The sequence below is a fragment of the Rattus norvegicus genome, chromosome 12, assembly GCF_036323735.1.
Source record: "Rattus norvegicus strain BN/NHsdMcwi chromosome 12, GRCr8, whole genome shotgun sequence".
NCBI classification, from domain to species: Eukaryota; Metazoa; Chordata; class Mammalia; order Rodentia; family Muridae; genus Rattus; species Rattus norvegicus.
The window spans coordinates 46065701-46081088 of NC_086030.1; the positions used below are offsets into that span (position 1 = coordinate 46065701).

General features: G+C 49.6%; 1 protein-coding gene across 2 annotated transcripts in view; it reads left to right on the plus strand.

Moving 5' to 3' along the window:
• Ccdc60 (coiled-coil domain containing 60) overlaps positions 1-15388 on the plus strand; it is a 165685-nt gene that overhangs the window by 90307 nt on the left and 59990 nt on the right. For both annotated transcript variants that reach the window (XM_006249464.4, NM_001034945.2), the window contains exon 3: positions 14950-15120. In XM_006249464.4, coding sequence (XP_006249526.1) covers positions 14950-15120 — 171 coding nt within the window. The remainder of the gene's footprint in view (positions 1-14949; positions 15121-15388) is intronic.

Sequence of the window (15388 nt, forward strand, 5' to 3'; positions counted from 1 at the left end):
AGAGAAGGAAGTCACAGAAGCAACTGGAAAGCCACACAGTGTGTTTGTCACAGCACGCTGGGAGGTAACACTGTAAGACAGAAAGACAAAATACCAGGATTACTGAATAAAGGCCAAAGACCACTGTGGTTTCTCTGTTGCCATTTTAAGGCAGCCTGGGTTGTCTCTAGAAAAAGGCACAGGACACTGGAAACCCATGGACACTCCACTCCCTCACAGTGGTCCGGGTTCTGTCTCTAACTTTCCATGGGACACTTCTGTTGTGGTATATAGAAAAGGTGGAACGATGGGTTTCTGTGCGTACCCAGGCGTCACTCTCTCGATAGTTTCCAGCTCTGGCAGGCCATAGGAACCAGCGCTAATTTATCTCAGCGGCTCCACGCTGCCCCCAAGTACTCTCTGAAAGCTGTTCTTGCCACGCTGCTTTCCCTTCGCTCGCAGGTCCCTTGGTGGGTTGTACCAAGCCAGGCATGCACATCCCAATCCCGTGGCAGGCTTGGAGCATCCCAACACCACACACTCTCTTGAACTCAATGAAGTCATCACATGAAAGAACACACCACACAATAACCTCTGATCCAATTGATAAGAGATAATTGCCCGTCTAGACAGCACAAAATCCTGTACACACCCATCCCTTAGAAATATTCCTATCAACCTGTAACTATCCTCAGAGAAGAATCTTAACATCTGCCGCCGTGTTCTCCCCGCTCCTTCTCCTCACTCGGGCTCCTCCTTTCTAAAACTTTCCTCCCGCCATCCTTCCTTCTCGTCCAGTGACAGGCCTTGTTCTATCCTGTACCTGCCTTCCTGCATAAAGACGTCGACCTACACAATTCTCCCTGCACTTCTGAAAACCAGGGTCTTTCTCAGACTCAGTCCAGCTTCTGAGTTGGGTCAGGAGCAGCAATCCCCAGTGTTAAGCCAGGGGTGCCTGGAAAGGAGGGGATGGGAAAGAGAGGGAGAGGAAGGGAAGAGAAGAGAAGGGAGGGCTCCAGGCCCAGACACCATCTACCCGAGGTGAGCAGTTTTTGAAGGGAAAGCTCAGTCAGTGTCGGTTTTCACCTGTTCTCTGAGTTGTGCAAAGTACCTGGTAAGCAGTGTCTACTAAAGACACCTGGGAGGGAGGAGTAGAGGGAGGACGGAAGGGATGAATGCATTCAGCGCCGGGCAGGATGCGTGCAGATGCCAGGCCATTTGATCATGTTTACTTAGTGAAGGATTTGTAAAAATGGGGAAGATTTATGCGCCCTGCAGAGAAAGCAGGGTGTCTCGGGTGAACCAGTGAATCATGAGAAGCATGGCCAGAGGTGCTGGCCTCTCATTACAGCAACAGATAGTAACAGAGCTGTCGATACGCAGCCCTGGACTACAGCCGAACGAGAACTGAAAGAGGCCATCAGCGGGAGCTCAAACTGCATTGGGTCTGATCCTTCTGTTCTGTTTTCTCCACTTCAGGAACTGGTTGCTTTATTCACTGATGATGGAAAATAGTGTGAGATCCCCACTGTGTGCCAAACAAAGGAGTCCGGCAACATGTCTGCCTCTAGGGTCCCTACTATGTGCCAAACAATGGTGGGGTGGGGGGAGTCCAACATGTGTCTGCCTCTAGGATCCCTACTATGTGCCAAACAAGGGTGCGGGGGGTGTCCAGCATGTGTCTGCCTCTAGGGTCCCTACTATGTGCCAAACAATGGTGGGATGGGGGGAGTCCAACATGTGTCTGCCTCTAGGATCCCTACTATGTGCCAAACAAGGGTGCGGGGGGTGTCCAGCATGTGTCTGCCTCTAGGGTTCCTTATGCACTGAATGGGGAGGGGGTAGTGGAGGGGGCAGTCCAGCTTGTATCTGAATCCAAGGATCAGATTTCCAGAGACCTGGGTGCTGTTTCTCGTGGACATTCAAATGTTTGCATCTTATCACACACAAACACACACACACATGCACACACACATATGTGCACACACACACACGAACACATGCACACACATGCACGCGCGCACACACACACACACACACACACACACACACACACGCACAGTGTTCCCCTCCTGCACAGGTGAGCAGACTTGCTGCGGACCTGTTGACTAGCAATAATGTGACTGGGTGGCAAGGACCAATCCCTCCTCTTCCCAAAGCTGCCTGAAAATTGAGCTGAGCATTCTGCACCGGGTCCACTTGGGATTTTGTTGTTGTTATTGGTTTTGAGTTTAAATCCTCCAGACAAGGTGCCTTACCCTCATTTCTCCTTGTTTACAAGTCAGATAAGATAGCCTGGTCTTGGGGCTGGGGATATAGCTCAGTTGATACTTGCCTCCTGTGTGTAAGGTCCCAGGTCCTAGCCTCAGTACTGGAAAAACAAAACGAGCAAAACCAAGATAACCTGGTCTTGCAAGATCACCAAAAGAAACCAGCTCAGCCTTGGGGCCCAGACAGGTGCGACACCACCCCAGCTGAGCCTCCTGCTGCAGTGTCTCCTTCCTGTGAAGTGAGACCTCACACGCCCACTGCTGCTCCAGCTGCCTTAGAGGCTGTTCTGAGAAACAGAAGAGCTGGTAGCCTTTTCCTCACAGCTACTTCTGTACCACAGATACTCACAGCCGCAGGGGGTGGAGGTGATGGTGATGATGATGTTGGTGGTTGTGGTGGTGATATTGATGGTGGTGGTAATGATATTGATGGTGGTGGTGATATTGATGATGGTGATATTGGTGGTGGTGATGGTGGTGGTGGTGGTGGTGGTGGTGGTGGTGGTGGTGGTGGTGGTGGTGGTGGTGATGGTGGTAGTGGTCGATGGTAGAGCAGTGCTGCTGCTGGTGGTGCTGGGTTCACCAGCGGTGTAAGTCGCACTGCTGAGGTGATGGCGTACAGATGCTAATGGGCGTGGTTCTACATCTCCAGTTGACAGAGCAGAGTGGCCGGCTCTGTTTCTATCACACATCCAGTTGTTAGCAGTTAGAATTAGAGCCTGGCCGCCCTGCCTTACCCTCCCCTGAGTATATGCTGCCTCTGCACACCCTTAGGGCTCAGCTGAGGTTCATGGGAGCTGGGGACCGCCCAGGGGTGAATGTGGGTTTTTGAGCTGTCAGAAAGCAGGGACAGAGGCTCCAATCCCCCCTCCTTTCGCTCTTGGGGGCTTTTGTTTTGGGAAGATTTGCTTTTGTTTTGAGTTTGTATGGGGATGGTGGAGTATGTGGGGTGTTTGGTGTGTGTATGTGTGTGTATTTGGTTTGTGTGTGTATGTGTGCCACAACTGTATGGGTACCTGTGGAGGTCAGAAGAGGGTGTCAGGTTCTCCACAGCTGGGGACCAGAGATGGGAGCTGAGAATTGAACCTGGTTCTCATGCAAGAACAGCCAGTACTCTTAACCACTGAGAATCTCTCCAGCCTCTAAACTGCAGTTTTTATCTGGCTTTATTTAAAGGACATCTACAGAAACTTTTCTGATTTAAAGAGTACAAACAACACCGTCATTGGCCTCTTACACGGCACCCCCGTTCTGCCAGGAAAATTTCATCATTTTGACAGTTCTATGTGTGCATTGGGACCACAGTCACCCCCATTAGTCTTTATCCCTGGATTCCTCCTCCCCAAGTAGCCACCATCCTTCTTTCTTTCTTGTTATGTGGATGCATGTATGTATATATATATATATATATATATATATATATATATATATAGTGTGTGTGTGTGCATGTATACATATGTATTTATATGTATGTGTATATACATGTGTGCCCACATGTATGTGTATGTGTGTTTATGTATGTGTGTATGTGTATATGTATATATGTGTATGTGTGCAGATGTGTTATATATGAATATATGTATGTGTATAAGTATGCGTAAGTGTATATATGTATGTGTATGTATATGTATGTGTGCAGATTATTATATGTGTATATGTGTATATTTATGTGTATGTGTGATATATTATGTGCATATATGTACATGTGTGCATTGTATAAGTATGTGTACAGTGCATATATGTATGTGTATGTGGGTGTGTATATATGTATATGTGTATGTGTATGTGTGTGTATGCATGAATGCATGCAGGTAGACACGTTTGTGTGTTCACAGTGCAGGGGTGTGTCAGATCCATAAGGCAGCATCATTGGACTCCTCTATCCTCCAGCTCCCCCTTCTTCCGCAGTGCTCCCCCTTCTCCCCCTGGGCCTTGGATGTCTACACCACCACACTGAAGGCCCAAATACACAATCAAATATGATGCATGGCTGGCCACCAACATAAATAGAACTCTGGGTCTGACAGATTCCCTGACCTATGAACTCGTCTGCTCAGGGCAAACCAATAGGGCTTGACTGACATTCACTGGTCAACAGGGCCCCTGTGTGACTCCACCAGGCACCTGTCTGAGCTCTGTAGGCCCTGCCCTCCCACCCAGCCTTTCCCCAGTCCTCTCTTCACTTATTTTCTTCAGTGACAATCAGAGATAGCGATTAAATTAAAACCCAGAAAAGAAAACCCACTTAAAATAATTAGAAGGCACACGCGTGCAGCTCCTCCTCCAGCAGCATGGAGGTTAACTCCCCAGCCCTTTAGTTTAATAAATTTCATTACTGCTCAAGAGCCAGGCACTCATTCCCACCAACGCTGTGCACGGCAGATTCACCGGACCTTTGTGAATTGCTTCATAATGCAATTCACCAAATCCCGAAATAATTGCGGTCTAATTAGACTGTTCTTGCCATCACTCCTAGAAGACAAGCACCTAAGCTTGCCACTTAAAACAAGCACTGCTTCCCAGAAGCCTCATGGGGTCTTCAGCCAAACCAACACCCCAGCTGTGTGCAAGTCAGGGGAGTCAGAACAGCGCCGAGGGCACCAGTGATTGTGTTGGTGATAAATGGTGATGATAAAGAGAAACCAGAGCCGATGCCAGAAACCATCCCTCTGATGCGCTGGCACCCGCTTCTCACATATGACCAGCAACATCCTAGGACGGTGTGTTGACTGAATACTTGACCAAAATAGCTTAGAGGGTGTGTGTGTGTGTGTGTGTGTGTGTGTGTGTGTGTGTGTGTGTGTGTGTATAAATGTGCACGAGTGCATGCATGGATGCATGTGCTTGTGTGTGTGACTTGTAGGGTATTCCATGTACGTGCCCATCCATGATGAGGGCAGGAGTCAACCTTGGATGTCTTCCTTGGTCTCCAGCACCTAATTCTTTGTGATACAGGGTCTCTCACTGAACCCAGGGCTCACCAATTTGAATAGAGGGACTGAGCAGCAAGCCCCACAGGGATCCCACCTGTCTCTGCTTCCTCAGAGCTGGGGTTAAAGAGGTGCTTCACGGGCTTTTTACATGTCAGCCAGGGATCTGAACTCAGGTCCTCTTGCTTGTGTGGTAAACAGTTGGCTGTCATGTCCCCAGCTGGGGAAATACACTTAGTCTCTTGGCCTCAGAGGGCGATGCCTGTGGTTCTTGGCCTTGTGTCCTCAGGCAGAACACCATAGCTGCAGGGGTGGGGATGGGATGTTCTAGAGCCTGTCCCTCACTACTTGGCTGACATGAAGAGAGAGATGGGGGCTCTCTTTTGAAAGACTTTCCCAGTGACACGCTTCTTTCAGCTAGCTCCCATCTCCCAAAGTTTCCAAACCCTCCCGAAATAGCTCAGACGTTGTAGACTAAGCATTCCTTTGTGAGCCTGAGGCAGGGGCTGGGGGATTGGGGGCTGCAATTCTCATCCAAACTATAACAGATCGGTAGCCATTAGTCCAGTGGATCTCAACCCTGTGACCCTTTCACAGAGGCCATATATCCAATATTTACATTATGATTCAGAACAGTAGCAAAATTACAGATACAAAGTAGCAAGGGAAATAATTTTATGGTTGGGGGCCACCACAATGTAAGAACTATATTAAAGGGTTGGAGTGTCCAGAGGGTTGAGAACTGCTGCTTTAACTAAGGAAGATGCACCTCAAAGGAGTGAGATACGAGTCACCCACGGTCACAGATACTGGATGGCAAGGGAATGACTGTGTGCAAAGCCACCACCACTTCCTTGTGCCTGTCTGCCGAGTCAGGCTGCCGGGATTTCAAGTCAGACTCCACTGGGCACTGACTTGAAGCTTCGTCTACTCAACCCCTCTGAGTTTTTGTTTCCTTATGAGCAGAACACGGATAACAGATGCATGACGGGGCACTGGGAGAGTTCACTGAGGTGATCACAGTGCCCAGCTCAGGGTCTCACTTGTGCCTTCCTGAGGCATCCCCTACCACTGCTGCAGAAGGTGCCTGTTTATATCCAACAGCAGTCACCTTCCTGCAATAAGACCCCAGTCCCTAAAGGCTTGGGTCCTCCAGGTCTCACCCATCAACTGCTTGTTAAAAACTCTCCCAGATCTAACTCTCACTGCAGAGGTCCTGTGCTTCTGAGACTCTGTGTCTCTTTCCTTAGCCCAAGATGCTGGAGTTCAATGTTAGAATTGTGGCCATTTGGGGAAGAAAAAAGAAGTTGCTTGGGACTGTATTCTATAACAGAGTGGCAGAACCCCTGAAGTCGCCTGACTGAAACAAATGAAAAGTTACAGCCCTCAAGCCAGGTACACAGCTCATACCTGTAATTCCAGCACTTAAGGAAGCCAGCCTGGGTTACATAGTGAGACTGTGTCAAACAAACAAACAAACAAACAAACAAAAGCCAACAGACAATACAAAATCAATCACATTCCTTCCCGGGTGTGGGACACATGCCTGTAATCTGAGTCTTTGGGACACTATGAAGTTGAAGGATCACCAGTAATTGTAACACATAAAAGTTTGCCTTCTGGAGGAAGACAATCCAGTAACTACAGGGTGGTACGTTGGTCACCAGTATCTGGTTTCCTGCTCTGTTGTTAACATGCTACTCAAATGCATTTCAGCTGCAAGGATTCTCCCAGTAGCAAAATTGTTGGGCCGTGCCAGAGGCTACGTTGTTACATCCAACCTTCGAACAATAGAAAGAAAAGAGAATTCACACCATACAACCACACCAAAATCCATCAAAGAATTTCCCCAGGAGCCTCCCCAAGCACTACTTGTATCTCACTAGCCGGTTCAATCTAAAAGGTAGCCAGAAAATGGAGGACTGTTATTGGTGGTTTCTTTTCCCTCCCTTCCTTCCTTCCTTCCTTCCTTCCTTCCTTCCTTCCTTCCTGTCTGGGCACACCAAAGCCCAAGATCACTAAGGAAGCTGGGGGACAGGCATTAGGAACCAGGGATAAAGGTGGGGGAGACAGACAAGTGTCTTTGCAGACTCCGTCCTTTATGAAGCCCACAGCTTGGGCTGGAGAGATGGCTCAGAGGTTAAGGGCACTGGCTGCTCTTCAAAGGGCCCTGGGTTCAACTTCTAGCCCCAAATGGTGACTCCCAGTCATCTGTAACTCCAATTCCAAGGTGGGTCTGATGCCCTATCTTGTTTTCCCAAATGCCAAGCAAGCACTCGTGCGGTACACAGACAGAAGTACATGCAGGCAACACACACACACACACACACACACACACACACACACACAAACTTTAAACTTTTTTATTAAAAATAAAACCAAATGACCCCACAGCTTGGGAAGAAGGGCCAACTAACAAATGGGCCACTGCCATCCAATATGACATGTGCTGGGCTGGAGAGGATGCTAAGCCAAGACCAGCCAAGTGAAGATGGAGGTGTGGTGTGTGTGTGTGTGTGTGTGTGTGTGTGTGTGTGTGTGTGTGTAAGAGAGAGAGAGAGAGACAGAGAGAGACAGAGTCAGAGAGACAGAGACAGAGGGAAAGACAGACAGATGGACAGAGACAGAGAGAGGCAAAGAGACAGACAAGGAGAGACAGACACACACACAAAGAGACAGAGGAAGAGACAGAGACAGAGGGAGAGACAAGGAGAGACACACACATAGAGACAGACAAGGAGAGAGAGGAGAAAGAGAAAGAGAAAGAGAAACAGAGAGAGAGAAGAGAGGAGAGGAGGGGAAGGGAAGGGGAGGGGAGTGGAGGGGAGGGGAGGAGAGAAGAGGGAAGAGGAGCACATCATCTAGTTGCCAGGGAGAGGAAGATGCCGCAGACAGCATGTGGTTAGAGGCTAAGTTCTGGAGGGCTGCCCAGAAGAGGAAAGGATGTGACATTGTCCTGCCACTGGGCAAACTGGAGCTTGTTGGACACAGTAGCTTTAGAACGAGAACGAGCTTGTGCCAAGCATGGGGCACACACTCGGAATCCCAGCACTTGGGTGGCCAGGAAGATGAACTGTGAGTTTGAGGTCAACCTGAGGTACATAGTGACCCTGTCTCAAAAGGGGAAAAGCAACAAACAAACAAACAAATGAACAAACAAACAAAAAAGAGCCCTAAGCCCCATGGAGAGCAGACCAGGAAGAGAAGGAACACTTCAGACTTCAAGCAAGTGAGACTTCAAATGAAGTCCCTCCCTCCCTCCCTCCCTCCCTCCCTCCCTCCCTCCCTCCCTCCCTCCCTCCCTCCCTCCCTTCCTCTGCCCCTCTGCACCACTGTTAACTCTATACCAAAACCTTTTTATAAATAAATTCAGCTTTTCTTCCGAACTGACTACCCTGAAATTCTTTTCTACGGCAAAGTGGAGACAGACACCCAGCATTGCCTGAGTGGAGACCTCAGGCAGCAGCACGGAAGCCACCACAGCCCCCGCCCATATGGTCCCTGCCACTGGCATCTCCAACTGAGCGAGTCTGAGCCCCACCCCCCACCAAGAACCAGCCTTTCTGCAACCCCTTCACCCACAGCCCGCTGTCCACACGCAGGGTTCTGCCCATCATTCAGAGTAACTCAGGAAGCAGGGCCATCTTGAATGTGGGGTCTGAGAGGTGAAGTCCTGAGGCTGGGGATCCCCCACCCTCACCCCACGGTTGGGTGTGACAGTCATCAAGTGACCCACATCCACTTTCCTCTAGTAAGTGGTTTGCGATCTGCACTCAGATCAGTCAATTCGCCGTTCACACAGTATGCCACCTTCGTCACCCTTTGTGTGTGTGTACTCGACCTCTGTCTGGGAAATCTTGTCCTCGAAAGAGGGGAAAATCCTTGCTCATTAGCATTCGGAAGAGAGAGCTTCAAACTCAGCACCAACAAAGATGTCAGCTTGGGAGGGGCTCAGTACACACCCTCCTTTTGTCTGAAAGGCAGTTCAAACTCTATTGTGATTCCCTTTGAATGAGGTTCAATTACTGTAATAAATATATCCCAAATTTCATCTCAACCGCATTTGCATTTTAATGAATGGGTCTCACCTTCTTGTCAATTTGGCAGCCAGACTAGATTTATTAAGTTACTGCATAAACAGAGCATTCTAGCGCAGGGAGTTTAAATGCAAAATAAATGCTGTGCTGTGTCGGGACCAGAGCCGCACTATTAACTTGCCTGTCCAGCTTGTCTGAATGGGCGAGAGACGGAGGATGGTGTTTTCCATCCTGTCCACTCTTGCTCGCGCGCCCTGCCCTCCTGAGAAATCAGTACCGCGTGGGCTGACGAAGCAAGGCGTGAGCACACGGGAAGTATGCTGTTGTGCCTGGTATTCTTTGAAAACGGTAGAATTTGTTAAGTGACATTTTCCCATGTAGGCAATAACCCCACTCCAGGAGCAGGGCACCCCTGAAATCCAGTTGTCTGTCCATCAGAACATCATCCAGCCTCCCCGCCGAAGCACTCTTGTCTTTAGAGGGCCATATCTCTTGTAGATAGAGACAGAAAATGTGAGTGAAAACCGGTGGGGCACAGAGCCATACACCATTACACCATTAACAGTTGGGTTCTTTCCTTTTGAGGTACATCTGGGCTGTCCATCCTCAGTGACATGGCAGCAGTTATTCCTCCTCCCTCCTTAATGGAGGTTGAAAACACACACACACACACACACATACACACACACACACACACACGGTCTCATCTCACGCCGCCTCTCAACTCTCCAGTCTGCAACTTCTTTCAAGAACCACGGGCACGCATGTTGGGAGCTGCCCAGTTCTGGGTCCCTTTCAGTCCCGGGAGGCCTTTGTGTGACATGACTTAAGTCAGACACACACACACACACACACACACACACACACACACACACACACACAATCACATCACACCACCTCCATGCAGAATCTAAAGGGAAATGTGGGGTGACAGGGTGTGGTAGGGGGCATTACAGGGAGCAAGGAGGGAGGGGAAACCCTTGGAGGTGTGTAAAAAGGCACACATCTGCGAGTCCAGAGATTTAACAGGCAGGATAATGACTGTAGCCAACTTACAAGAGCAAAGACATTCCACAGCAGGAAACAGAAGTCAGTGTTCCTAGAGGCTGGAGCGGATTACACACAGAGTACCCTCAGAGGGTGGGGCCCATAAAGAACTTCCGAAATGACCTGATGGCCAGCGTGTGTCAAAACCTTACTTTAAAACTCAAGCAAAGAAAGCAGTGTCTATTGCTTTCTGGAGAGTTCTGTGGTAAGAAGCAACAGAAGGAAGCTAGACCAGGATGCCAGTGGGCTCATTGTTCACCCAGACAGGTATCCAAAGTTCAAGATGGCTGTCCTGTTGCTGTGAGGAGATGCTGGACAGAGATCAGATAATGGGAACTTCAGTATAGTTCCTTGTCTGGGAATGTTCTAGTCTATAGTGGCCGGGAGGTCTCGGTGAATCGACTTGGTTCCTGGCTGTGGAAGTGTGTGGCACAGGCTGGTCCCATCACAGCTGATCAGGAAGCAGGGTTGTGTTTAACCCTCAAAGACCCATTTCTAGTGACCGAGAGCTAGCCCAGCTCGCCTCACAAGGTCTCAACCTCCCCAAATAGCTCCACCAGCTAGACAGGGATCACGCATTCAAAACATCCAAGGGAAACATTGGAGATTTGAACCATAACAAGAAGGTCTGCCCAAGTCACACTTTCAAATTAATATGCATAAGCGTGCCTCTTACTGCCGTGCCCTGCTGCCATGACGAAACGCTGGGACCAAAGCCACCTAAGGGAGAGAGGACTGATTTCAGCTCAGGGCTTCAGTTGTAGCCCATCATGGCAGGGACATTAACCAAGACCGGAGCTCAGCTGGACACTTCACAGGAAGAAGACAGTTTGACTCCATGAGTCATGCATGCTGGTCCTGAGCTAGCCTCCTCCACTTTATACATCGTACAGGACACAGCCCATGGACTGATCTCACCTGCCATCAACATGGTCTTCTCACATGGGTAACACAATCAAGATAATGCCCCCCAAGCATGCCCATGGGCCATCTGCCATGTCTCTACAATGTCAAGCTGGAGTCTAACACTAAGCACCACATTTACTATTCATAGTCCTTGAGGGAAGCTGGAGGGGAGCGTGTCAGGTAGAGCAGACCGGGCACAGAGCAGCAAACATGGCATGTCCTAAACTATGCAGGAGCTAAGCATGCTGATGACGCAAACTAGGAAGCAGAATGCCAGTTACCACAGGCCGTGAAGGTGAAAGGGAAGATGGAGAAAGGCTGACTCATGAACACAAGCCTACTGTGGGACTTCGGGTAGTCTATACCACTGATGGTTACAGGTGATTGACAGCCATGAACTGAGTACCAGGAAACAGCTAAGAGAGGGGGCTGGAATGTTCCCAGCACAAAAACCAACCAGCATCAGGGTGATGGTCATGCCACTTACCCTAAATGGCCATTAGGTGTTGGGAGAGAGCTCAGCAGGTCAGATTGCTTGTTGTCCAAGCATGTGGGCCTGAGTTAAAATCCCGGAACCCACCTCAGAAGTCAGGATAGTCTCCCGCCTGTGATGCTGTGGGTGGGCGGAGACAGGCAGATCGCTTGGGCTTCCTGGTTACCAGCCAAGCTCCAGGATCAGTGAGCAAATCCGTACCAAGAAAGTAAGATGAAGCGTGGTAGAGCAGGTCACCTGACATCCTCCTCTGGCCTCTGCACACAGGCACAGCACAGATGCATACACTGCAAATACACATGTACATACACTACAAACACGTGTACAAATACAAGCATGCATGTGCATACTCTACACACATTCATGCATACATGAAGACATGCATACACACAATGTGCACACATTGAACACATTCATGCATGCATGTGTACATGTGCACACATGCATATGCATAAACTGCAAACACATGCACACATAGGCACACATACATGAAGACACTTGTATACACACAATGTGCACATTGCACATATGCATGCATACACGTGCGTACACATGTGCACACACACAATGCACATACATGCATATATACACAAATAACACTTCCCCCCAAAAGTAACAAAGCAAAAATCCCATGTGAACCTGTCCCCTCCTCTGCCTTCACAGCACACTCGTTCCTCCACCCTAGCTAAGCCACACAGCGTCCTCTCATTTGCACAGCAAGCAATCCTCTCACCAGCTTGCAATGGACTCCCAGACTTCCATACAGAGAACCTATGTCCTTTAAAACTGAAGCACCTACCCCATGCAACAGTGAGGAAGTTGTGCCTAGCAGAGGAACCTGCATTGTATAACGTGCCTCATGCCCCTGCCTCTGCTCCCTGGCACTGATCACCTCCCTCCACATCAATTTCATATCAGCTAGGGGAGTTTTACACCCATGAAGCCATGAGCAAAAGAACCCCCTTGAGTGGATTAAAACCAAAAGCTGCGCCCATCCTACCAACAGCCTAGTAATCAGAACCCCGCAGTAATGAGGAGGAAGGTGTGGGGAGCAAGCAGGGACTGTGCAAGATAAAGTCAAACACCTTTCAAATGGGCTTCTGCTGTATCTGGGAACACCTCCGAGCTCTTTCCGTGGTCCCCACCATCTGAAGTTCCAGGAATAGGCTGGTATGTCTAGCCTCAGGGCTGGACTCTTCCCTCACCCTTCCAGAAGGTACAGCAGCTGGGGTTCTAGCCTTTCGTGCCTCCTTCTCTCCTACAAGGCCATGAGCACCAAAGTCCCCCGTGTCCCGTCCACAGCCGTATCCCCAATAGTCACCGTACAAGGTTGCTTATCAAGAATGTGAAGAACAAATTAAATTAAATTTCAGACCCCAAACGTGTATATAGAGGAAACGTGGTTTGCTGTGTTGCCTGACAATACCTCAAGCAGAGAGGAGGACAAACAGACAGGTGGACAGACAGATGCACACACTCATGCATTCCTTCTTCCTCTGCAGCTCATTGCTATCAGACCCTACCTCGGGGTAAAGATGGGGAAGAGAAGGGAGGCGTGGCTGTGAGGGCACGGGCTCTCCTCCCAGCCTGCCAGCATCAGGGCTGATCAAGGATCCACAGTTGAGTTGGCAGAGAAAGTCAAGTCCCAACACGGGTCACTTGGTACTGCAGGCATCTGCACCTGACAACTCAGATGCCTAAGCCGAGCTCGTAGATGCATGTGAGCAAATGGAAGAGAGGGAAGCCTTAGCCAGACCCTGGACTCGGTGTGCCACCAGCTGTGTCATGGATGATCATGAACAAGTCCTTCTGATGCCCTGGCACTGTCCGGCTCTTCCTGTGTGTTAAAATCTCTAATCCTGTGGGCTGTGAATTGTGTGGCACACGTGTGCATGTGTGTGTGGTTAGTACTCTGTCTGTGAGGTTGGCTGGTACTCTGTGTGTGTGTGTGTGTGTGTGTGTGTGTGTGTGTGTGTGTGTGTGTGTGGTTGGTACTGTGTGTGTGTGTGTGTGTTTGGTACTGTGTGTATGTGGTTGGTACCGTGTGTGTGTGTATATGTGTGTGTGTGGTTAGTACTCTTTGTGTGTTTTTGTGATTGGTACTGTGCATATATATGTGTGTATACGCATGCGTGTGTGTGTGTGCAGTTGGAACTCTGTGTGTTTGGGTGTTGGTACTCTGTGTGTGAGGTTGGTTGGTACTCTGTGTGTGTGTGTGTGTGTGTGTGTGTGTGTGTGATTAGTACCATGTATGTGTGTGTGTGTGTGTGTGTGTGTGTGCATGTGTGTGTTTGGAACTCTGTTGGGGCATTGGTACCATGTGTGTATATGTGTACGATTGGTACTGTGGTGTGTGCACACTTGCATGCTAGTGTGTATGCCTGTGAGTTCCATTCCTGTGGCGGCCTGAGGTCTTCTTTGGTCACTCTTCATCTGTATTTTTTGAGGCAGGTCTCTCATGTGGATCAGCTTGACTGGCTAGCCAGCAGGCTTCAGGGACGTGTCTGTCTTGCCAACCCCAGGAGCATGTACCACCTCTGGTCTTTCTGCATGGCTTCTGGGGTCCTGAACTCAGGTCTGCACACTTGAGTACAGGCACTCTACCTCCCTGGCCTGGGCTCGCAATCTTTGTCTCCTCACAACATCCTTTAGCAGGCCCGGGCCTGGGAGGTAGAGTGCCTGTACCATACTCCACACACCAAGTCAGAGGCATAACTTGTCTTTCCAGGGGTTGAAATGACCTGTCCTGGGTCTTCAGTAAATGACAGACGCAGAAACAGAAGCTGGGGCCTGTCTGTCTGTCTGGAAATGCAAGAGGAAAGAGAATGTTCATTACCTCAGAAACAGCCTGCGGAAGGAAAGCTTTAGTACAGCTCACAGATTCAGTCCATCATGGCAGGGATGGCTAGACAGGGTGCAGCTTAGTCGCTGGTGCTGGGAGCAGGGGACAGAAGCCCCCTTACATCTCAGCTGACCAGGAGGAGGCAGTGGTTCGAACCAAAACCAAAGGCCCTCTGCCGTGGCCCTCTTCTTCTAGCTCCTCCCTCATCTCGGAATCCCCATAGCCTCCCAGAGTCACACCGGCACCTGGAGCCAAGCACTCAGAGGAGTAGCTGGTGTCACGCTCTGTCTATAAGGATCCTATTCTGTGTGGTCTTTGTGGTGCCATTTGATTGATCCAAAGACAGCAGGTTACTGTCCTAATATATTTAAGAATTTATCTTTGAAATTTCCTCCTCCCCACTCATCTCTTTCTCTCCCCTCCCCCCATCCGGCTCTTCCTCTAGCTTCCTGATCCAGTGTGTGAAGATAGGCCGTGGCTACTTCACCATGCTGCAAGAGGAAACTGCCTTTAAAAAGCATCAGCAGCATCTCAAGAAGCTGCAGGAAGAAGAGTTAAACAAGTTCCAGCCAGCCAAGAAGTACTCGGACATCCAATGCAGAGACACTCTGCTGACGTGAGTGCGCAGCGGCCTCAGGAGACACCGGGCGACTCCCCTACCCCAGGCTGGCACTCAACACTTTCCTCAGCCTAGCCCAGCCCTCCTGGCTGTCCCCACTGACTTCAGGTGCAGAATCTGGTGCTGCACACGCCCACTCTCCTTTCTGATGGGAGCAAGAGGGACAAAGGAAATCCTGCTGGTTCCCATATGCATCTTTCTCCCCGTCTTTTCCGCATCTTCTCCTACCCTGAGTCCTCCCCAAATCCTCTTCCAACCAGAGCTC